General features: G+C 35.4%; 1 protein-coding gene across 1 annotated transcript in view; it reads right to left on the reverse strand.

Moving 5' to 3' along the window:
- CCDC141 (coiled-coil domain containing 141) overlaps positions 1 to 17961 on the reverse strand; it is a gene marked incomplete at both ends in the record, with an annotated part of 89450 nt that overhangs the window by 56223 nt on the left and 15266 nt on the right. Inside the window, 4 exons of the mRNA XM_082483731.1 lie at positions 1473 to 1592; positions 7240 to 7493; positions 10226 to 10334; positions 12549 to 12740. Coding sequence (XP_082339857.1) covers positions 1473 to 1592; positions 7240 to 7493; positions 10226 to 10334; positions 12549 to 12740 — 675 coding nt within the window. The remainder of the gene's footprint in view (positions 1 to 1472; positions 1593 to 7239; positions 7494 to 10225; positions 10335 to 12548; positions 12741 to 17961) is intronic.

The following is a 17961-nucleotide window of genomic DNA, read 5'->3' on the forward strand; positions in this document are numbered from 1 at the left end:
GTATGCATAACAAAAATTTTTAATGCTAAACACTTTTAAATGACAATTTAAAATGAAAAAAGGCAATTTGATAAGATTATATGAATGATCTATTACATAATGTATGGGAGAAGAATTGTTAGGTGAAACTGTAAGAATAAGTTTTATTGTTCTAAGTTAGTTTCTGGATGCTCAACCGTGTAAAGGATTGATTACTGTACAAAATGAAAATGCATATTGTTCTCCTTTCTGAACTTACAGTATCATTTCTAATTCAGACAGCAAATTGCAAGAATAGCCTTTCAATGTGGAACATGGGGAAGATTAATGATCATTTGGCTGGTTCTAAAATTCAGCAATGCTTTAGGATACCTCAGTATTTTTGTAGGTCCCTATTTCTCTGGAAACGCCCTACAGCTTACTCGTTTGCTGTTTATCTTCTGCTTTTCTTGTGCCAAAGGTCTGTTTAGGCTTTGAAGCAGAATTTAGCTTTTCATACTCATCTTCCCTAGATGAAGAAAATGTGTTTTCTGACATAGTGCTTGGAGAAGCATTGCAAATATTATTGTATTCTTCTTACAGTTAACTGTTTCAGGGTTGTCATATAAGTTACGCAAACAAGTAAAGTGACATTTAACTACAATGCTTACAAGGAAACGTAACTGTGCAATCTTTTTCATGTTAGTTGCTGTCAACACAATAGCCTTTAAAAAGGAATTGTTTCTATTAGAATGGTTTTCGGATGAAAAAGGCCTGCTTGGTCATCTGGGTGACCCAAATCTGATTGCTTAAAAATGATACCGTAAGGAATGATCCTGACCCAGCAACAGTAGTTACCTGATGACAGCACAATTGAGGTATCTAAAAAAAAGTTCTAAAGGTATGCAATTTACATCATACAGTGATCCTTTTTTATATATCAACATTTTCTTTAATCCTATCTTGCTTTTAAGAGTGATGGTAACATATTTATTCTCTGGCAAACTTATATTCACAATTTAAAAAAAAAATACTTTCACTTTCATTCCCAAGAAATAAATGGGCAAATACCTATTCCAATCATGTACATAGTTCAGTGAGAATGAATTATGGTAGAAATGTCTGGCTTTTTATCCTTTATGAACATTAAAATGAGGTAATATTCTAATAAAATTGCCTTTTTTTTTTTTTTTTTTTTTGCAATGTGGTTTGACGTGTAAACTACCAGTGTGGAACTTGATCACTAAACTGAAAAAGTAACAAACCAAAACAAAGGATTACTCTTCTTCTTATCAATAGCTTTTAAAGTTTTAAATGAGAAAAACACTGGGAAACATGGAGGCCTACATTAAAAAAGGTAAAATAGGAAAAGTCCTCATTTAGATATATAGAAATATGTATCTTATGTACACATGCCAAATATCTACCCCTATATGTGTTTATTAAATGCCCGAGTTCATATTTGGCTACTCATTTTTGAAGTTGCTTCACCAATCGATTACCATATTTCTTACTTTCACTTTGACTTCCATTTCTTCAAGCTCTTGAAGTAACTCTTCATTTTCCAATAGAGATGAGCCTAAGTTTTGCTTATGAAAATAATCTCTGATGTTTTTCTTGTACCAAGATGTTACCTAAATAAATAATAAAAATAATTCGGTCAGTGAAAAATTTGAGAAGCAACTGTCCATTTTTTAAAATATGTACCAAACAATTACATCTACAGAAGCAGCTGAATTTTCATTCCTTTTGTTTTTCATTCCTACTGTTCATGCTTTTATTTGAATGTTTGCATTTGTATTATTTAAATGTTAATACATGAAGAAGAAAAGCATTTTCTCGAAACAAACACATATTGGAATATATGTATATAATAGACAAAAATGTATTCATCGAGTATGACCAAATTATAAATTAAAACAGTAAAAGAAAAATCAGGTTATAGTCACACATAGAATAGAGGCATGTTTTATAGCATGATAAAGATATTGCACATTTTCCCTAGAATCACATTAACTTAAAAATATCTCTTTGCATACAGTAAAAGTCTATAAATCTGAGTACTTTTGCAAGAAGATAAAAAAAAAATTTAAAAAGATAGACTTAGTTGGCCTTATGACCTAATAGAATCTCTCCATCTCTGGCTTGAAACACCCAGTTAAGCTATTGAGATAATATTATGTGGAATAATCTTTAGTAGCTTAAAAAGAAATATTACATCTTATCAGACTTACTTCAGCAGCACACGTATGCAGTATACAAGTATATCTTCTAAATTGCACAGAATGACTTGCATTTATTTCTGCTTGATTCACAGTATGTACCTCTCACTTTCTTCGTAAACAACACATGGCAAGAATTCCTGAGTGAAGCTTCGCATTTTAAAATATTACTCAGAATGAGTTATTGGTATCGAGTAAAGTTCCTCCAATCTTTTTAGTCTGGAAAATCACCACTGTACTCAAATCATATGTGGCATAGTAAGAATTACTTTCTATTAGGTACTACAGATTTTAATACACACTACAGATTATTTTTTTATCTGATCATGTAGAAGCTCTTTTTAATAAATTTAAACAATTCTAAAAATGAAACAACCTTTAAAATGTGTTGGAAAAATTTTCAGTTACAAATAAAAATTTTGGCACATTATCTCAGGGGTTCAACAGAGCTAGGAAAGTAAACAAATTATTTTCCTACCGAGCCTTCATTTCTTGAGCATATCATCCAGATGTGTACTTACTGATTGAAACATTTTTCCTAGAAGCACATTTTCACAGAACATTTACTATGAGTCCACCAAAATACAAATGAATGGAACAGGCAATAAAAACTGTGCTAAAAGGGAAAGAAAAATTTCCCTGTAAATTGGGACTCTTCTTTGTATCATGTATCTGCTTAGCAAAGCAAACTAGTATTTCTGTAATGCTAGGCAGGAGAAAAAGTCATTCTTTAACCCTGCTATAGTCAAGCGTTCACTCCTTTATCACTTGACAGTATTTCTTCACATTACAATGAGTTTAATCTGTTGGCTTCCACTACAGCTAATACCTCTGAGTGATTTCAGTTGTGCTAGCTTAGCTCTTAAGCAACAGCTGGGAATATTTAAGGTTCTGTGGATTTCTTTCTTAAAAAGCAGTTACTTTCAGTGGTTTTGGTGGAGGGATGGGAAAGGAGAGAAAGTTAATATATCTGTTTGAAAAAGACAGTGTTTTTCCTTGATTGGTTGAAAACTAAAGAACACTCCTGTTCTTCAAAAATTAGATTTTCTCATTCATTTACAAAAATCATCTGCTCTGTTTGTGGTGAATAATCCATATCAGAAATCAAAGGCTCCTCAACATTTTTTTCAGGTTGCTAAACTGCTCATTTTGTACTGATTATGGTCCAGGTGATTTCAATGCTTATAGTCTTCCATTGACTACCTACATTTCCTACTGTGAATTCAGAAGGGCAAGCAAGTTTTCCAATAAATAACAGGTCAGGGGTCCAAACAACATCTTTCTGTATTGAGTATTTCTTGCATGCTCACACTGCTGTTGCCAGTTCCATTGAGTCCAGGTCAGCAACCCATCCAGTCTGCAGACAAAAATCAAGCACTGAGCAGTGTACATAAAGTAGGTGGAGACTAGAGAAAAGTGGTGTTCCTCGGGGGTCGGTATTGGGACCAGCGCTGTTCAACATCTTTGTTGGAGACATGGACAGGATGTCCGAAACTCATTTGGTTTCAAAGTGTGGGGATTTTTTTTATACAGGATCAAAGTTTGGGAATCCTATGAAGTTGACCCATATATGCAAGAGTAGTAAGAGCAACTAAGTATCACTATCAGGAGAAACAGGACAGGAGATCAGACATTTGGGAATACACAAGAGAAGTGTTGGCCGTAGCTGAGGCAGTGGCAAAATCACTACTAAGTTCACTGGCACTACGGTTTCACCAGAAGTAGCTAGCAGAGAAGTAATCTTAAGTTGATCTGATTATAGAGTTTTGAATAACTTAAGCCCATTTAGGTCTAAATGTCTTAGCACTCATTGTAAAATACAATTTTTGATATTTATGAAGAAAGTCTTTACAGAATGTGCTGGAATCAAACATGAAGTCAAAACTTCACAGAGGAACTTTATGCAACATTTTGATGGTTCAAATAGTTTTATGTATTAGATGACAGTCTTCAGATTTGCCTCCAAACTATCCAAGATGATAGACTCAATGTTTTCATTCTAGCTATCAGTGGCAGCAGCAGCACCATGCTGTGTACAGTTATTGGAAAAAAAAAAAAAAAAAATCAGCGAAGAGCACACCACCAGCAGGTGTAGCCCATGTTTAAACAATTCTCTACACATAAGCTACTGCTGTGGATTTCTCCTCATATATATGCACTTACGCATTTGGATTTGCAGTTCCTCGTTACCAGATGTTAAAATGAAAACCTCAATTTTTTGTAACAGAAATATGCTTTCAAGCAAAGAAACAACAAAACCTTTCCGTATCCTACCATACAGAAATTCTTCTAGGCAAGTGAAATCATAAACCTATCAATTTACCACTTTAAGATTACAAGCAAAGAAGAATGCCATGCATTCTTGGGGGTAAAATCCAATGACAGCCTTTAATTCTCTGAGCTACGTACTACATGATTTTTTTACGTCAATTAAACTACCTTTAATGAGAATGTAATAAAAAAGGGAACTGTGACTTATACCAAGATAGTTTGTTTCCCATATATCTGTCTAGATGGCAAGTGTGGGTATACTCACCTGTCCCCTGAATCTTACTCGGCTCTTATCTCTGCCCTTGATGTGACCAAGTACAATGAATAATTTAAATTGTCCCATATATGCATAATTGGATCGATTAAGAAAAATTACTTTCATAAATCTTCTTCCAAAGCTAACTAATTATGCACCAAATAGGCCAATCTGCCTCTGGTTTTCATTAATGAAAGAGATTATCAGAAAATACGATGCTGACACTTCCACAAAGGAAGGTCACATACCCTTCTCTAAAGGTAAAATAAGTACACTTTCACCTATTGAAAACACTGAAAAAGAAACATGTTACATGTTACAATCATGACTATCAAATCACCACATTCCAATTAGAGATCAAAGGAAGATGCTGCATTTTCAGCAGTTCAGAACCAGGTAGTAGTAAAGTGGTGATCTCTACAGCTGTTTGGCTTTTCTTTTAAAGCAGCAGCCCACAGATTATGCAGCGTTCTGCATTGCATAATTATGCTTAGCAAAACAGAGGCAATAAAAAGAACAAAAATCCACTGTTAGATCTTACACAGCTGAGCTCATCTCCAGTACTTTGCTTTCTCTGTATTCCCTGAACTCCCATTAATGTCAGTGGGAGTTTAATATGCTGTTCTTGCGTATGTAGCACCATTAGACATCAAGAAGAGTTCAGTCCATGTAGAGATTGGAATATTAGTTTTCAGATGTGCTGAGAGGCCTTGAGAGTTTAATTTCTGTCATCACTCAGAAATATATGCATAATGTGTAATAGGCCAGAGAGAGAAATTTGACAAAGTCTCTGAAAGTTAATTTTCCAGTGTTTATATTTACATGTGAATGTATTATTTGTCCATGATGCATGCAAATTAATTGTCCGTAAATGTACAAATCGTACATTATACCAGGTTTGACTCTAATGCAGATACTAAACGAGTATATTCTGATAAGCATAATATTAAAAACTGTTTGACTTTGTCCCTCCATGTGTATACCAGCCTCAAACTGGATGTAGGTATGAGCTAACAGGTAATTAAATACTGGCCACTCTCTCCAGATGATCAGGAAAACTTGCCAGTAGAAAACAGTTTCTATACTTACTCTTTGTTATGTGAGCACATACCTGAGGGAAAATGGAAACATACCCAGAAAAAAATTCACTTCACAATAGTTACAGTCTAATCTATATTAGGGTGAAATTCTAGCTGGTTGCTCCCAAATATTTGTCCCTTATGTGATGAGGAAAAGTAGAATTCCCAGGTAAATTTTATGAAATCGTGACATTTAACATCTCAAGCAATGTGATTTTTGTTTGTTTGTTTGTTTGTTTTTTTCCTGTTTTGTTTTGGGTTGTTGCTTTGGGTTGGTTTTTTTTGTTTTGTTTGTTTGTTTTAAAGAAGTGTGTTTGGCTCCAAAAAAGACCCCACGTATTTATCCCTTATTCTTCAACAGCAAGCTATTTTCAAGATGTCCCCATTTTGAATGTTCCTCCGTGCTTGTATACTATGGAATAACACTGGCATGATCAGGTAATTGTAGTAACATTAATACTTTTCATGGTAGAGAAAGGATTATTTTTCTAGATTAAATAGGACATATTTCCAATATAGTGTGTCAGACAGATACTAAAAGTTCAGCTGTAACTGTTGTAAATTTATTAGAATATATTATATTAAAACAACACTTTTTTTGAGGATCTTTCTTTTATGGTGTAGCTATGTGGTGATACTGAAATAAAATCAAAAAGAGTAACAGCAGGAATAAGATGGTCTCTAATGATTTGCACAGAAATAGATACAGCCTCCTGTATTGTAGTTCTTGTTTTTCAGTAATTTTTGTCATCTATTATTTTATAACTACATACTGAGATTGCAACACGTGCATAAGACCATACTATTTTTCTCTCTTCAGGGTTTTTTTCTTATCTCATCATTAAATAAGTAATTCTTGCTCTGTTTCTGGCAGCTATTGATATTGAGTGCTCCACAAATAAGGCTGTCAGCTTTCTTGTGTACCTCAACAATTTTGTTGTCTCTATGCAATATTACAAAAAGCTGTGCTTGTTGAATATCGTGCTTCTCATCTCAAAAAAACCTCAAAGGCAAAGTTAGTGCCTACAGAATAGACTACTGCTAACAGTTTCTAACATTTTCCTCTGATACAGGGGGAAATTTTGTTTTGGAGGCAAAGAAGGAAACTTACAGAGGTATCGCAATCAGGACTGTACTGTCAGAGGTTGATACAAAATTTTAGCCTATTTACAAAACACTTGGTTTGAAGTAGCATGTTTGATAACTCACAGGAAAGATCCACATAATAGAAATAGTGCTTTTGAATACATTAAAGTTACATTAAAATAAATTATTAGGATGTTATAGTTATAAAGTCAAATATTTAAAAGTTGGAATCTCAAACAGAAGTGGACCAGAGCTACTGGCCTAATAAATACATTCATGTTCCTTTTCTTTAATAGTCTCTACTGTAAAACAGTTGTTAGATTTTAATTTTTTTTACTGTGATATCCCTTAATATTATTTGTCTTACCTGGTTCTCTTGTTGGTGCCACAAACAAATTTGCAGAACCTGCTCCAGTCCTTGACGCTGATGTTTAAGAAATCTGTCCAGTTGCCGCCTCCTGTCTTGTAGCATTTCAAGGAGATTGTCAATTTTCAGGCAGCTGCTGTGGGCTCCCTGAATCAGCTCCAGATTTGCATTTGGCCCCTCACATTTGAATTCTTCTATGAATTCAGTTAGCTCTTGGCTTTTGTTTAAAAGTGCAAGTGACCTTTCCAAAAGCTCTGTGAGAATAGAATTTCATAGGAAAAAAACCAATGTGATTTGTAATTCTAGTAGCGTATTTCAAGTATTACTCAAGTATTTTTAAAGCTACCTATCTATTTGCATACATGAGTGTAATGTATTTTCATGCATTGCGTGAACAGGTTATAAATACTTTAGACGGTATATATCCTAAGATATTTCAGTTTGGACAGCTGTTATATAAACCTACAAAGGTATAACGATGTATACACATACATATATGTAACTATACTGGTACATATAATAAATATGCACATACAACATTGTATTGAGAGTCATTGAGGCAAAATCCAGAAGTGACATTGTTCTCTCAAAACTGAGTTCTTTTTGATGGTTTCCCAATCCTCAGGTAAGTTGAAGTGGAATATCTTATCCTGCTTTCTGTGTGGGTCAGTAGCCTCTGAAGTTTTTCATTAGTAATGCAAATAAAATTTATGTCTTTATGTCCCTCACAGAAGTTGAAAGAAGAAGTTCTCCTGTCTGGGGACTGTTATAACCCTATGACTAAATAAGTCATTAATATCAGAAACTCTTACCTTCTTTACATAACTTCTACCTAGAAACATTCAGGGTTAAAATTCAGTGGACTACTACACTTTAATGTCCTACTAGCCTTTGTTCCACCTCCTTAAAACCACATAGTACAAAATCTATTGAACAGACAATAGTCAGTATTTATAGGTCTTTCAAATGAAAGGGGAAAATTTTTAGGTACGGAATGAGGAAGAAGGGGAGCCAAGCCAGAATAAGAGGCAAGGTAGGCATGAAAAAAAGCATAAGAAAAGAACGTCTGCAAGGAGCCGGTAGTGAAGCAACAAACAACAGGCAGCGAACAACTGAAACATTCATCTTCCCATCTGAGTACACGTACTGGTAAACTCAAGAAAAAGCACCCTAAATCTCCACCTTTCATATGGAGAACCTAGGGAGGATGCAGAAGTGAAATGCCTCCACTTCTCCAGCCACCAACCTCTGATAAGAGAGTTTAGTTTCCACAAGCTCACTGCAACAAGTCCCTCCATTTTATTTCTTGCCTTCCAGAAAGGTAGTATTAATCAGAAATGTTCCATTTCAGTCCATCCAAAATAGAATACACATAAAAATGGATAAATGGGGATAATTCATGTGCTTTCACATTTTTTATTCTGATTTGAAATGCATCGGTTTCAAAACTTGCTTGTTTGTTTGATTTTTGTTTTGGTGATAAACATTTGTGATACATTACTCATCACAGACTGGTAGAGGTCATGCAGACTTTGCAAATGACACATTTTCAGCCACCTTACTTCGGAGTGGGTAGATAGTATCCTTCTTGCAGAAAGCAGTACAAACACTGTTTGTTATCAGAGCTTAGTATCGTTTTCCCAAATTTGATGTAGCTAAGATAGATCCAGAAGCCAAGCAACTGCAACCACTTTCCTCCATCTGAGGAAAGGCTTATCTCCATCAAAGCAGTCTTCCTCTGGCAAACCATTTAATCTGATTCTCAGTTATAGACCCCCTTTTCAGCGATTACTGCCAGATACTTCAGGTTAAAATTGCTATACAGTGTGCACTTTGCTTCCATAAGGGTAGAATTGGAAGCCCTAAACCCCATATTAGAATTTCCTGAGTTCAGGTCTCTATTCAGCCTCCTGAGAAGAATATCTGGCATTAAAGGTAGATAAAAATATTTAAGCTGGTCTCCACTAGTGAATAATACAGTATAATTAATATTCTGTCAGTTAGTAATTAGCAATCTTATAGCAAATAATTTTTAAAATTACAAAGATGGAATCTTAAGTCTCATAAAAATTACAGAACCATATGGAATTGCAAAGGTGACTGAAGTAGCCACACAATGAGATTTTTGCCCTTTTTGAATGAAGAGTACTACAACATGGTAGAAGATGCTTCACATGAAAATTTGAATGAACAAAAAGAAGTCACATGGAAGAATTTTTCTTGGCAAATATATGTGCAGGAAAGTTGTGGTGGAAGGGGAGAGACGTCCTTTTTCCCATGAGTGTTACAGTGGTAACTGCAGAATGTTTTGGAACAGACAAGACAACTCAATGGGCAAGTGAAACACAGCCCCACTCCTCAAAGGCAGAAGCTCAGTGCAGAGAACCATTGTAGGCAAATAGATTCTGAAGCTGTCTAGTTGCCACCTCTGCCTCATAGCTCTCACTCTCGCTTCACCACTTCTGCTTCAAACCTCATCCCTAGGCAAAGGAAAGCAGAGAGCAGACTTGTCCCCTGGCCGCTCTCAAGAAATTGTAGGACTTTACAGGGGATTGTTACTAGAGCTGACTGGGAATTTTGTGATGCAAATTTTTTCCATAGGAAAATGCTAAGCCATTGGTAGCTTTGATAACTTTGATGAATTTTCTCATGGAACAGAAGGACAGTTTTAGAACTTGCTTGCCAACCAGCATTAAAAGTCAGCTTGGTTTCCTGGCAGCTCGCCTGACCTGGACTGCCTTGAAATCAGAAGACAAGCTTATCACCAGCTGTTCTGCAGTGAAGACGGAACTATGAGAGAGCTAGCTCAAAACCAGGAGTTTCATATATTTCAGGAGGCACGATAAAGTTATTTCACCATTGTATTTTCATATTTGTTCTAAGACTTTATGTTTTTTTTTTTTAAACGTGCACAGGAAGAGTAAATTCAGCCTTCCAGGAGTCAGTGCACAATCACACACCATCAGGAGTGGAATACAATTTGTACCTTTTGTATGATGCTCTTGTTGCAGAAGGAGTTCTCTCAAAGACTCAACACTGTCAAACTCTTGGGCATTTTTCAGGAAATCTTCGACTTGGTCAATTTTAACAGCAAACTGCATTAAGAAAACAAAGGGTGGGAGAAACACTATAATTTTCTTTTGCAGAACTTCATACAATCTCTGTATTATATGGAAAGTTCAGGAGAATTTGTAAATTCTTGGAAAAAGGAATTTGTAATGGCTGTTAGATACAGATTCTTTGTGGCCTCTACGCACCTTCTGTTTTTTTGAGGTTTTCATGGATTGAGGGAACCAAAGGGAAATTTCAGTTGACATATACTCTGTAATTCCAGTTTGTCATTTTATGAATCGTCTTTCCTACCTAGCCTTCAGATCCACTGACAATAAATTCTTATTGAAGAATCTGTCAATTTCAAAGACTTCAGTTAAATCATTTAACGTGAACAAAGCTTCTAATTTGGGTCTCCTTCCCAGAACTTCTATCTAATGTTAAACTATTAAGGGGAAAAAAAATAAGGGCAACATGAGACAGAGATACAATCTTCAAACCAAATTTTTGAAGGCAGAGTAGCAAATGAGTAGCAAGTTCAAGCTAACTAATATTATGGTAAACACAGTAATTAATTATAGGGGAGAAAAAGTGAAGTTAGATTACTCCTTTACAGCTCATTTTTCCATGGGTTCCATACTTTAAATATTGAAACATGCTGTGTTTCAGGGAGATCTGGAGCAGATTTGGTAATCTGCCGAGATTGCTAAAACTAAGATTGGAATTCTGTATTAGGCTTCCACATTTGCAGGTGCAACTTCAAGTATGAGTAGCTCAGAGAAAGTGGAGACACATACTCTGCATCTTAGCCAATCTTCATCAATTCTACTGCTTTATTTCAAGAATGAAGAAACCAGTATAGTTCAAACCTGTGTTGCAGTGTAAGCAAAGATGTTGAAACCTATGATGAAATTAAGGAAGTTGAAAAGCACTCACTCTGCTTTTTCTGTCTTTTCTATTGTTCCACTTTGGTTTTCCTTCCTTTTGATCCACATGCTATGAGAGAAGTCCACTCGGTATCAACATTTGAGACTTGAGTTCTGATTTTCACTAAAGATTATACTTGAGATATGTTTTGTGTTTTACCACAATAAACCAAAGATTTCCACAATCACAGGCTGTCATATAAATAAAAGCCTTTCCATAAGAAGTTTCAAAAACTCCTATTTAAATTGACATTGGAGTTCTTTTTCCCTTATATATATATATATAATGTGTGTGAACTGTGCTGTGCTCTAGCTGCTTCTTTTTGTTTTAATGACATAAGCCTGTTGCAGGGGCAATTCAGCTAGCCCCTTAAAGATTTAGCCTGCACTAGGTCAAACTTTGGTAGTAGAGAATTTATCATAGTGACACTTATGCCAGCTCTGTACTAATTTCTTTGTATAATACATATCACCAGGACACAATAATTAGTAGATTGTTGATCTTGGAGTTCTTTGGATAGTTAGCAGTAGAATGGTTGCTTCTGTAATTTATAGGTGATACTGGGCTATTGTAGAAACAAAATTATCAGGGAGAATTATTAAACTCTTCCAAGCTCCAGGGATGCAGGGAGAATTGAATGTGAGGCTACAAAGAGTGAGCACACACCTGCAGGGTATGGAATCGCTCCTCGCTTTAGCTCCCTGTGCATCAGTGGGTTAGGATAAGAGATACAGAGAAATGGGTAAACAGGGAAAGACAACACCCTGAAATCTGTCTCTGGGCTCACACAATTGTCCTTTTGTGCACATCTGCACATAAAAGTCTCAGGTAAAGGACTGGCAAGTTAGACTAACGTTTAGTTTGCATAATTACAATAGCTGTATGAATATTCCAGTGTAAAACCTTCACTGGCCAGTCTTCAGTACGCATTAGTGAAGGCATCTGAGAATTTAGTTCTCTCAACGCCAAATAATTTGAATCATAAGAAATGAAAGATATTGTGCAGAATGTCCGTAGCCACTGAATTACCTATTTTAAGGTTTGGTCCATTTCCATTTTTCACTGTCATTTTCTGCCAAGTACCAATTTTTGAGACATCATGGCAAAGATATTTCTTAAAGTCTACATGTTTGGGGTTTTTTTTGTTCAGTTTCATCCTGAACTATCCAGAAAGTGGAAATGAAAGATGCATCTAGAGATTTTTATTTTCTTAATTGCTTCAGCCTTTAGGAATGCAATGAACATATAAAACAGAGTAAAATTACAGTGGACAGAGTACCTGTAAGATGTGGGAGGTTTCAAGTCAAGAATCATTTGATTTAAATACAAACCTCCAGAGCATTTTCAAAGAACGCTGAAGTAAGTTCCAGAAGAGCTTGTCGTTTCTCTAACATAATGATGAGGGCATCCCATGCATCCCCAAGGGTCTCTGCCATGGCATCATAAACCTGACTCTTTTCTTTGTTCTCCTCTGCAGCCTTGTCTGCTTCATGCAGCAGGTCCCATACCTGGTCTTCCAAAGCCTGAGAAAAAAAAAAGAAAACTGTAACCAGAATCCTAAACACTGTGCTAATACTGGTGTCAGGATACCTTTTCAGTATAATAGGTCTAATAAACTACCCACAAGTCTGCCTCCTGCTTTATTCCCAGCTCCTAGTGACAGGAGTGTAGCTGTATCTGCATGTTTAATAGCAAGCTTCTGAATTGCATCAGCACCTGAGGTAATGTTTTTATCAAATTTATTTTAAAAAAAAAGTGTCGAGAGAATTTGCCGTTTCCAATATTCAGATTAAAATGGGTTTATATCTCCTTAAACACAGATCTTCTTAGAAGTAGTAGCAACGCAGATATGATGGCATACGAAAGATCCAAAATATTACATTACCCGATGTTACAAGCTTTAAAAGTTTCCAAGGTAACTTACTTATAAGTCTCCAATGACTTCAATGCAATCCAGACAAGCATAGCTTGAACATGTGCATGTATCCTCCAGAAAAACACCAAATTTATGCAATGTTTCAAGTTCAGCTCACTGCATTGCTCAAGCTGGCTACTAAATAATAATACTCTATTGTCAAGAAAATCATTCTACTGTGTTTCATTCCCTTTACCAATCTCATCATGAGAAAGATAACTGCTGGGCCATTTTCCAGCTGATGTTAAAAATCTTTAGTGTGTCAGAATAATTGATTAGCATTAGTAATATATTCTCCCCCCCATCTTGGGTTTTATCATGAGCATGAATTAATAAAGTGCCAATTTCTGCTGTTATTACAGGTGCTATCACATGAATGTGTAATGGGAAAAGAAATCTGTATTAAAATCTATGATAACTCATTCTCATGACACAGATTCTAATAAAGGCTAAAGAATTGGAAAACTTTGAATTCTCCTGACATAGCCAACTGAAAAGAGAAAATTGAAGAAAACTTTATTGTTCTAAACACAGAACCATAACCTCCAGTCTTTCCTAGACCTTGTGTCTAGCTACTACTATCAGCCTGAACTGAAGAGGTTCATCAGTTCTCTCTAGAAGCAATACTGTGAGAACAGTATAATAAACTATGGAACTTTTATGCCTTCTTTGGAAAAAAAAAAGAAAAAGAGATTATATTAACTTGACTTTACAGACAGCCAACTATGAAAACAAACAGTGCTAAAATTAACAGGCATAAGGGCAGCTCCAACAAACACATCTTTTTCCACTGTATATAGAACAGTCATTACCAGCAACATGAATGCATGCTTATTGTTTGGTGACAAACCCATCAAAAAGAGCATCTGATCAAAAGCCAGTGTTCTACAGAACAATACACAATCCATGTTATTTTCTGAGTACCAGGAAAAGGAAATGATGTTTTCTAATCCTTCTTGTAAAACCAGGGTTTTTTTGTTCTGTTGAATCCCCATCCTGATTGCCTCATAATATGAGAGCAAAAGCTGAAACTCCCAAATGCTACCTGTTCTGTACTTAAGCAGAAATCTGATTAACATTTATTTAAAATGATGCTTTGATTTTAAATGAGGCCATTTGCATGGAGTGGATACTGTCACTCTGATGTAACTATTGATAGCAACTGTTTTATATCTCCATTATACCACAATGAGACAAAAAACAGATCAGGAAAAACAGTATTCCAGTCAACTTTTATTCAATAATATTTATCTAGCTGACAAGGTAACTGAGGCTTGCTGCAGGTGTTTTTCTAGTCTTACATGCAGCAGTCAGGATCCTTATTATTAGAAATAAATAATAATAAAAAAGCAGCACTGACTCATGATAATTTTTAAACCAGAGAGATGATATGGTTGTATAATTAATAAAATTTAAACCCAGCTTCATCAAAACAATGGTAATAGTAAGTTAATGAACTGAGCTCATGAAAATTTTAAATTAAAATCCATCTTTCACTGGAATCTTTAGCACAGTTCTTTCAACTCTTTCTTGGTTTTCCTTTTATTGGTTTGCATCATAATTTCTCAATTATTTTTATACTGTCAGAGACATAAAAATTTTATGTTTTCCATGTAAGACTGGATTTTCCTAAATATATGCACAATTTCTTCACAGCCGAAGCCTTGGTTCTTTGTTCAACCTCAAAAAACCTCTGAACTCCGTGTACTAACTACGAAGTGCCACCTGTGTTGGATGAATCCTGGCCAACAGACCCAAAGGAAGTTTGTTTTGTTCCCCAGCACCTTGAAGAGAATATTTTGTGAAAGTCTTGTGGAATCTTTAAGGCCAAAGTGTAGAATAAAATAAATACCATGACAGAAGATGAACGAATGAAATAGACAAGAATGTGACTTCGTCGCACTGTGATGGCAGACTAGGATGAAGTTAGTGTAGACTTACTTCAGAGTGTTTACTAGATATAGCTGAAAATGCTTTACCAATATTTTTGCTGTAAAATTATGTTCAAACTTCTTTATGCCAAGCATTTGCTTTTAGCAGATTAGTTTGACTTCATTTGAAAAAGCGAAAAAATAAAAAACAAAGCAAGAGAATTCTGCTGTCATGACTCCATTATGTCCACTTTCCTTTATTTCTTGGGTTTCCTAATCATGACACTTCTTTCAGACACCACAGAAGTTCAGCAAAGCTGCTTATTATTGGAGAAACAATCCTAGAGGAAATATTGGCTTTTAGCAGAGAATGAAGTTATAAAACACCTGAAATAGATATTCCATAAAAATTACATCAGAGTTCTAAGTGTTCAGTCAAAACCATTCTGCTGAAAATAAAAAGCTTGCACTAAGTGGTGGCTAGCATATTAAATCTCCAGATTTGTTTTCTAACAGTCATTGTTTTCAGTTAGAAATGACAAAAAGTCAGGGATTATTTTCCCTGCTATTTATCAAGGACTTGGGAAATTAGCAAAAAGGTAGCATATACTATTCCTACCTCTCTTACAAAACCTATTAGAGTTTACTGAAAATAATGAAGGGGAGGGGCTCCCCCACTAGTAATTGCCTTTAGATGTAACCTACAGGCATGATGACTGCATAATAGGGCACATCTTTTTCTACTCGTTTGAGAACACTGTATTTTAGGTAAGGTCTTGAAATCTCCAATGGTCAATACAATACCAAAAGGAAGGACAAAGTTACTTTGTCCAAAAGACCTTTTTACCCATCCTATCAGGCCCCATCCTCTATTTTCCACTTGTTAACTTCAGACACATGGGATTTGCACAATAAAAACAGATCAAGCACATCAAAGACAAACCTAGATTAATCATTAACAGTGCAGTCACATTTCTGTTGTGTTATATAATGCTAGTAAAAATGGTAGTTAGGCTCATGTGCTATTTCGTTCTCATCTTACTAATTACGCCACTAAATTTGTTTCTAAGCTTTTGCACAAGGAATACTAATGAACAATTTCTTTACTTGAAGCCACTTGCCAATCGGTAAATGAGTACACATAACCGGAATATTGAATGTATAGAGTGTTTGAAGAGCAGTGTAAGTATATTTTAGTCTTCCAATTAATTTCTAAGGCCAGCTGTTCCTGTTATCATTTGTTACGTTCACAGACAACATAAAGGCAGGGTATGACATTTACATCCCTTCAAAACAGACCTACATATTGATTCTCAAAATCTATTTTGGAAACACAGCCAGACTGCTTGCAAGATGATTTTAAAAGACTACCACAATAAAAGCACAGTATAAGACAACGTTATTGTACCATGAAGACACAGTCAAGGATAATTTGACTAGCTTTTCAGATCTATAAAAGAAGAATTTATTACGAAATTTCTATGTCACACAGCTTTGTTCTCTGCCCAATTTCATCAAAATAATAAATATTTTCTAACTACATATGATAACATGACATGAAATGCCTAGACCTCTGCTTGTCTACAGGACATAAAAATGTTTCACTCTTTCATAACAGCTCAGCTTACTCAAAGCAATAACACTCAAGAACCAAATTCAACACTAACATTATTTCACATTTAGAAAAAGAATATTCAAGAAGAATCATGAATTAGGAAATATGATAAGAATTTTTAGAAAGCTATAAAAATGGAAAATAAATAAGGTTTATGGATTTCATTCATTTTTTCAATGGCTTAACTACTGATGAATGAAGGCATATGAAGAGACCACAAAAGGGAAAACAAAATAATGAACAAAGGTTTCATGCGCAGACTGGGTCATTCTCCATTCTTGTCATTTATCACTCAACACTAGGAACTGGCTAGTATGTCCTAAAGGTTATTTAAAAATAGACCTAAAATTTAGGGTTATGTCCTACAACTAATAAAGTCCATGTGATTTTTTAATTCTTCGATTTTGATTCACTTATACTATCTTTCAGTAGGAAGAGGAAGTTCGTGTTAGAGTTCAAGTACTAAATGTCAATTCAGTTTTATGCAGTGTTAAAATTTTCATCATTTGGATTGTTCTAGAATTTGGTGAGAAGACTAGAAACTGGTGAGGATACTTGCTTCTCTGGGAAGCTACCTACCCTCAACAGGCAAGGTACAAACCAAACCCACAGTTTTAACAATTGATACCACGGGTGAGATTCTCATCCCCTCACTTTCCAGCCACTTCAAGAGGCTTGCAGAGAGCTGGAGTCCCTGAAAGCCCCCAATTTATTTCCAACCTGCAAAGCGTGGCTCTAGTGAAGAGGGAAACCATGAGATTGTTTCTTGAAACAGTCATTTACCGGGTGAGGTCAGAAACATAAAACAGTGTAGAGTGTACAGACCAGAAATAGTTACTACTGAAAAAGCCATTTGCCCTCTGTTTCTTTGCTCCCTCCGCATTTTGTCTGAGGTCAGTTCAGTAGATGTTCCAGCCCAAGTCTGAGGTAACCCAAAGACATCTTATCACTTCCCAAACTACTTCTCTGTTTGCTATGTGCCGCGCTTTATCACAGATTCTTACCTCCAAAGGTTCTAAAGAATGTGAAAGGTCATATGATCTTCTTTTTTTTTCCAACTACTAAGTTAAAATTATTTTATGTTGTAACACACAATCTACCCTCTTATTTTATAGGCAGACTTTTTAGTTGTAATCTACAGGCTACAAAGCTGCTTCAAACATGCTGAGATATTTGTATGTCTCTGCTGCTACAGAATTATCTCATTTCAACATTATCTATAAAATACTGTGTAGCTAGTATTGGTTTTAGAGGGGAAAAAAATAGACTTTCTACTGCAAGAAAGTAGGAAGGCATGAACTACTCACAATATTTCTAAATCTTGGCAAACCCTATGCAGAGCT

The sequence above is a fragment of the Vanellus vanellus genome (assembly GCF_965231255.1).
Source record: "Vanellus vanellus genome assembly, chromosome: 5".
In the NCBI taxonomy this organism is placed as follows: domain Eukaryota; kingdom Metazoa; phylum Chordata; class Aves; order Charadriiformes; family Charadriidae; genus Vanellus; species Vanellus vanellus.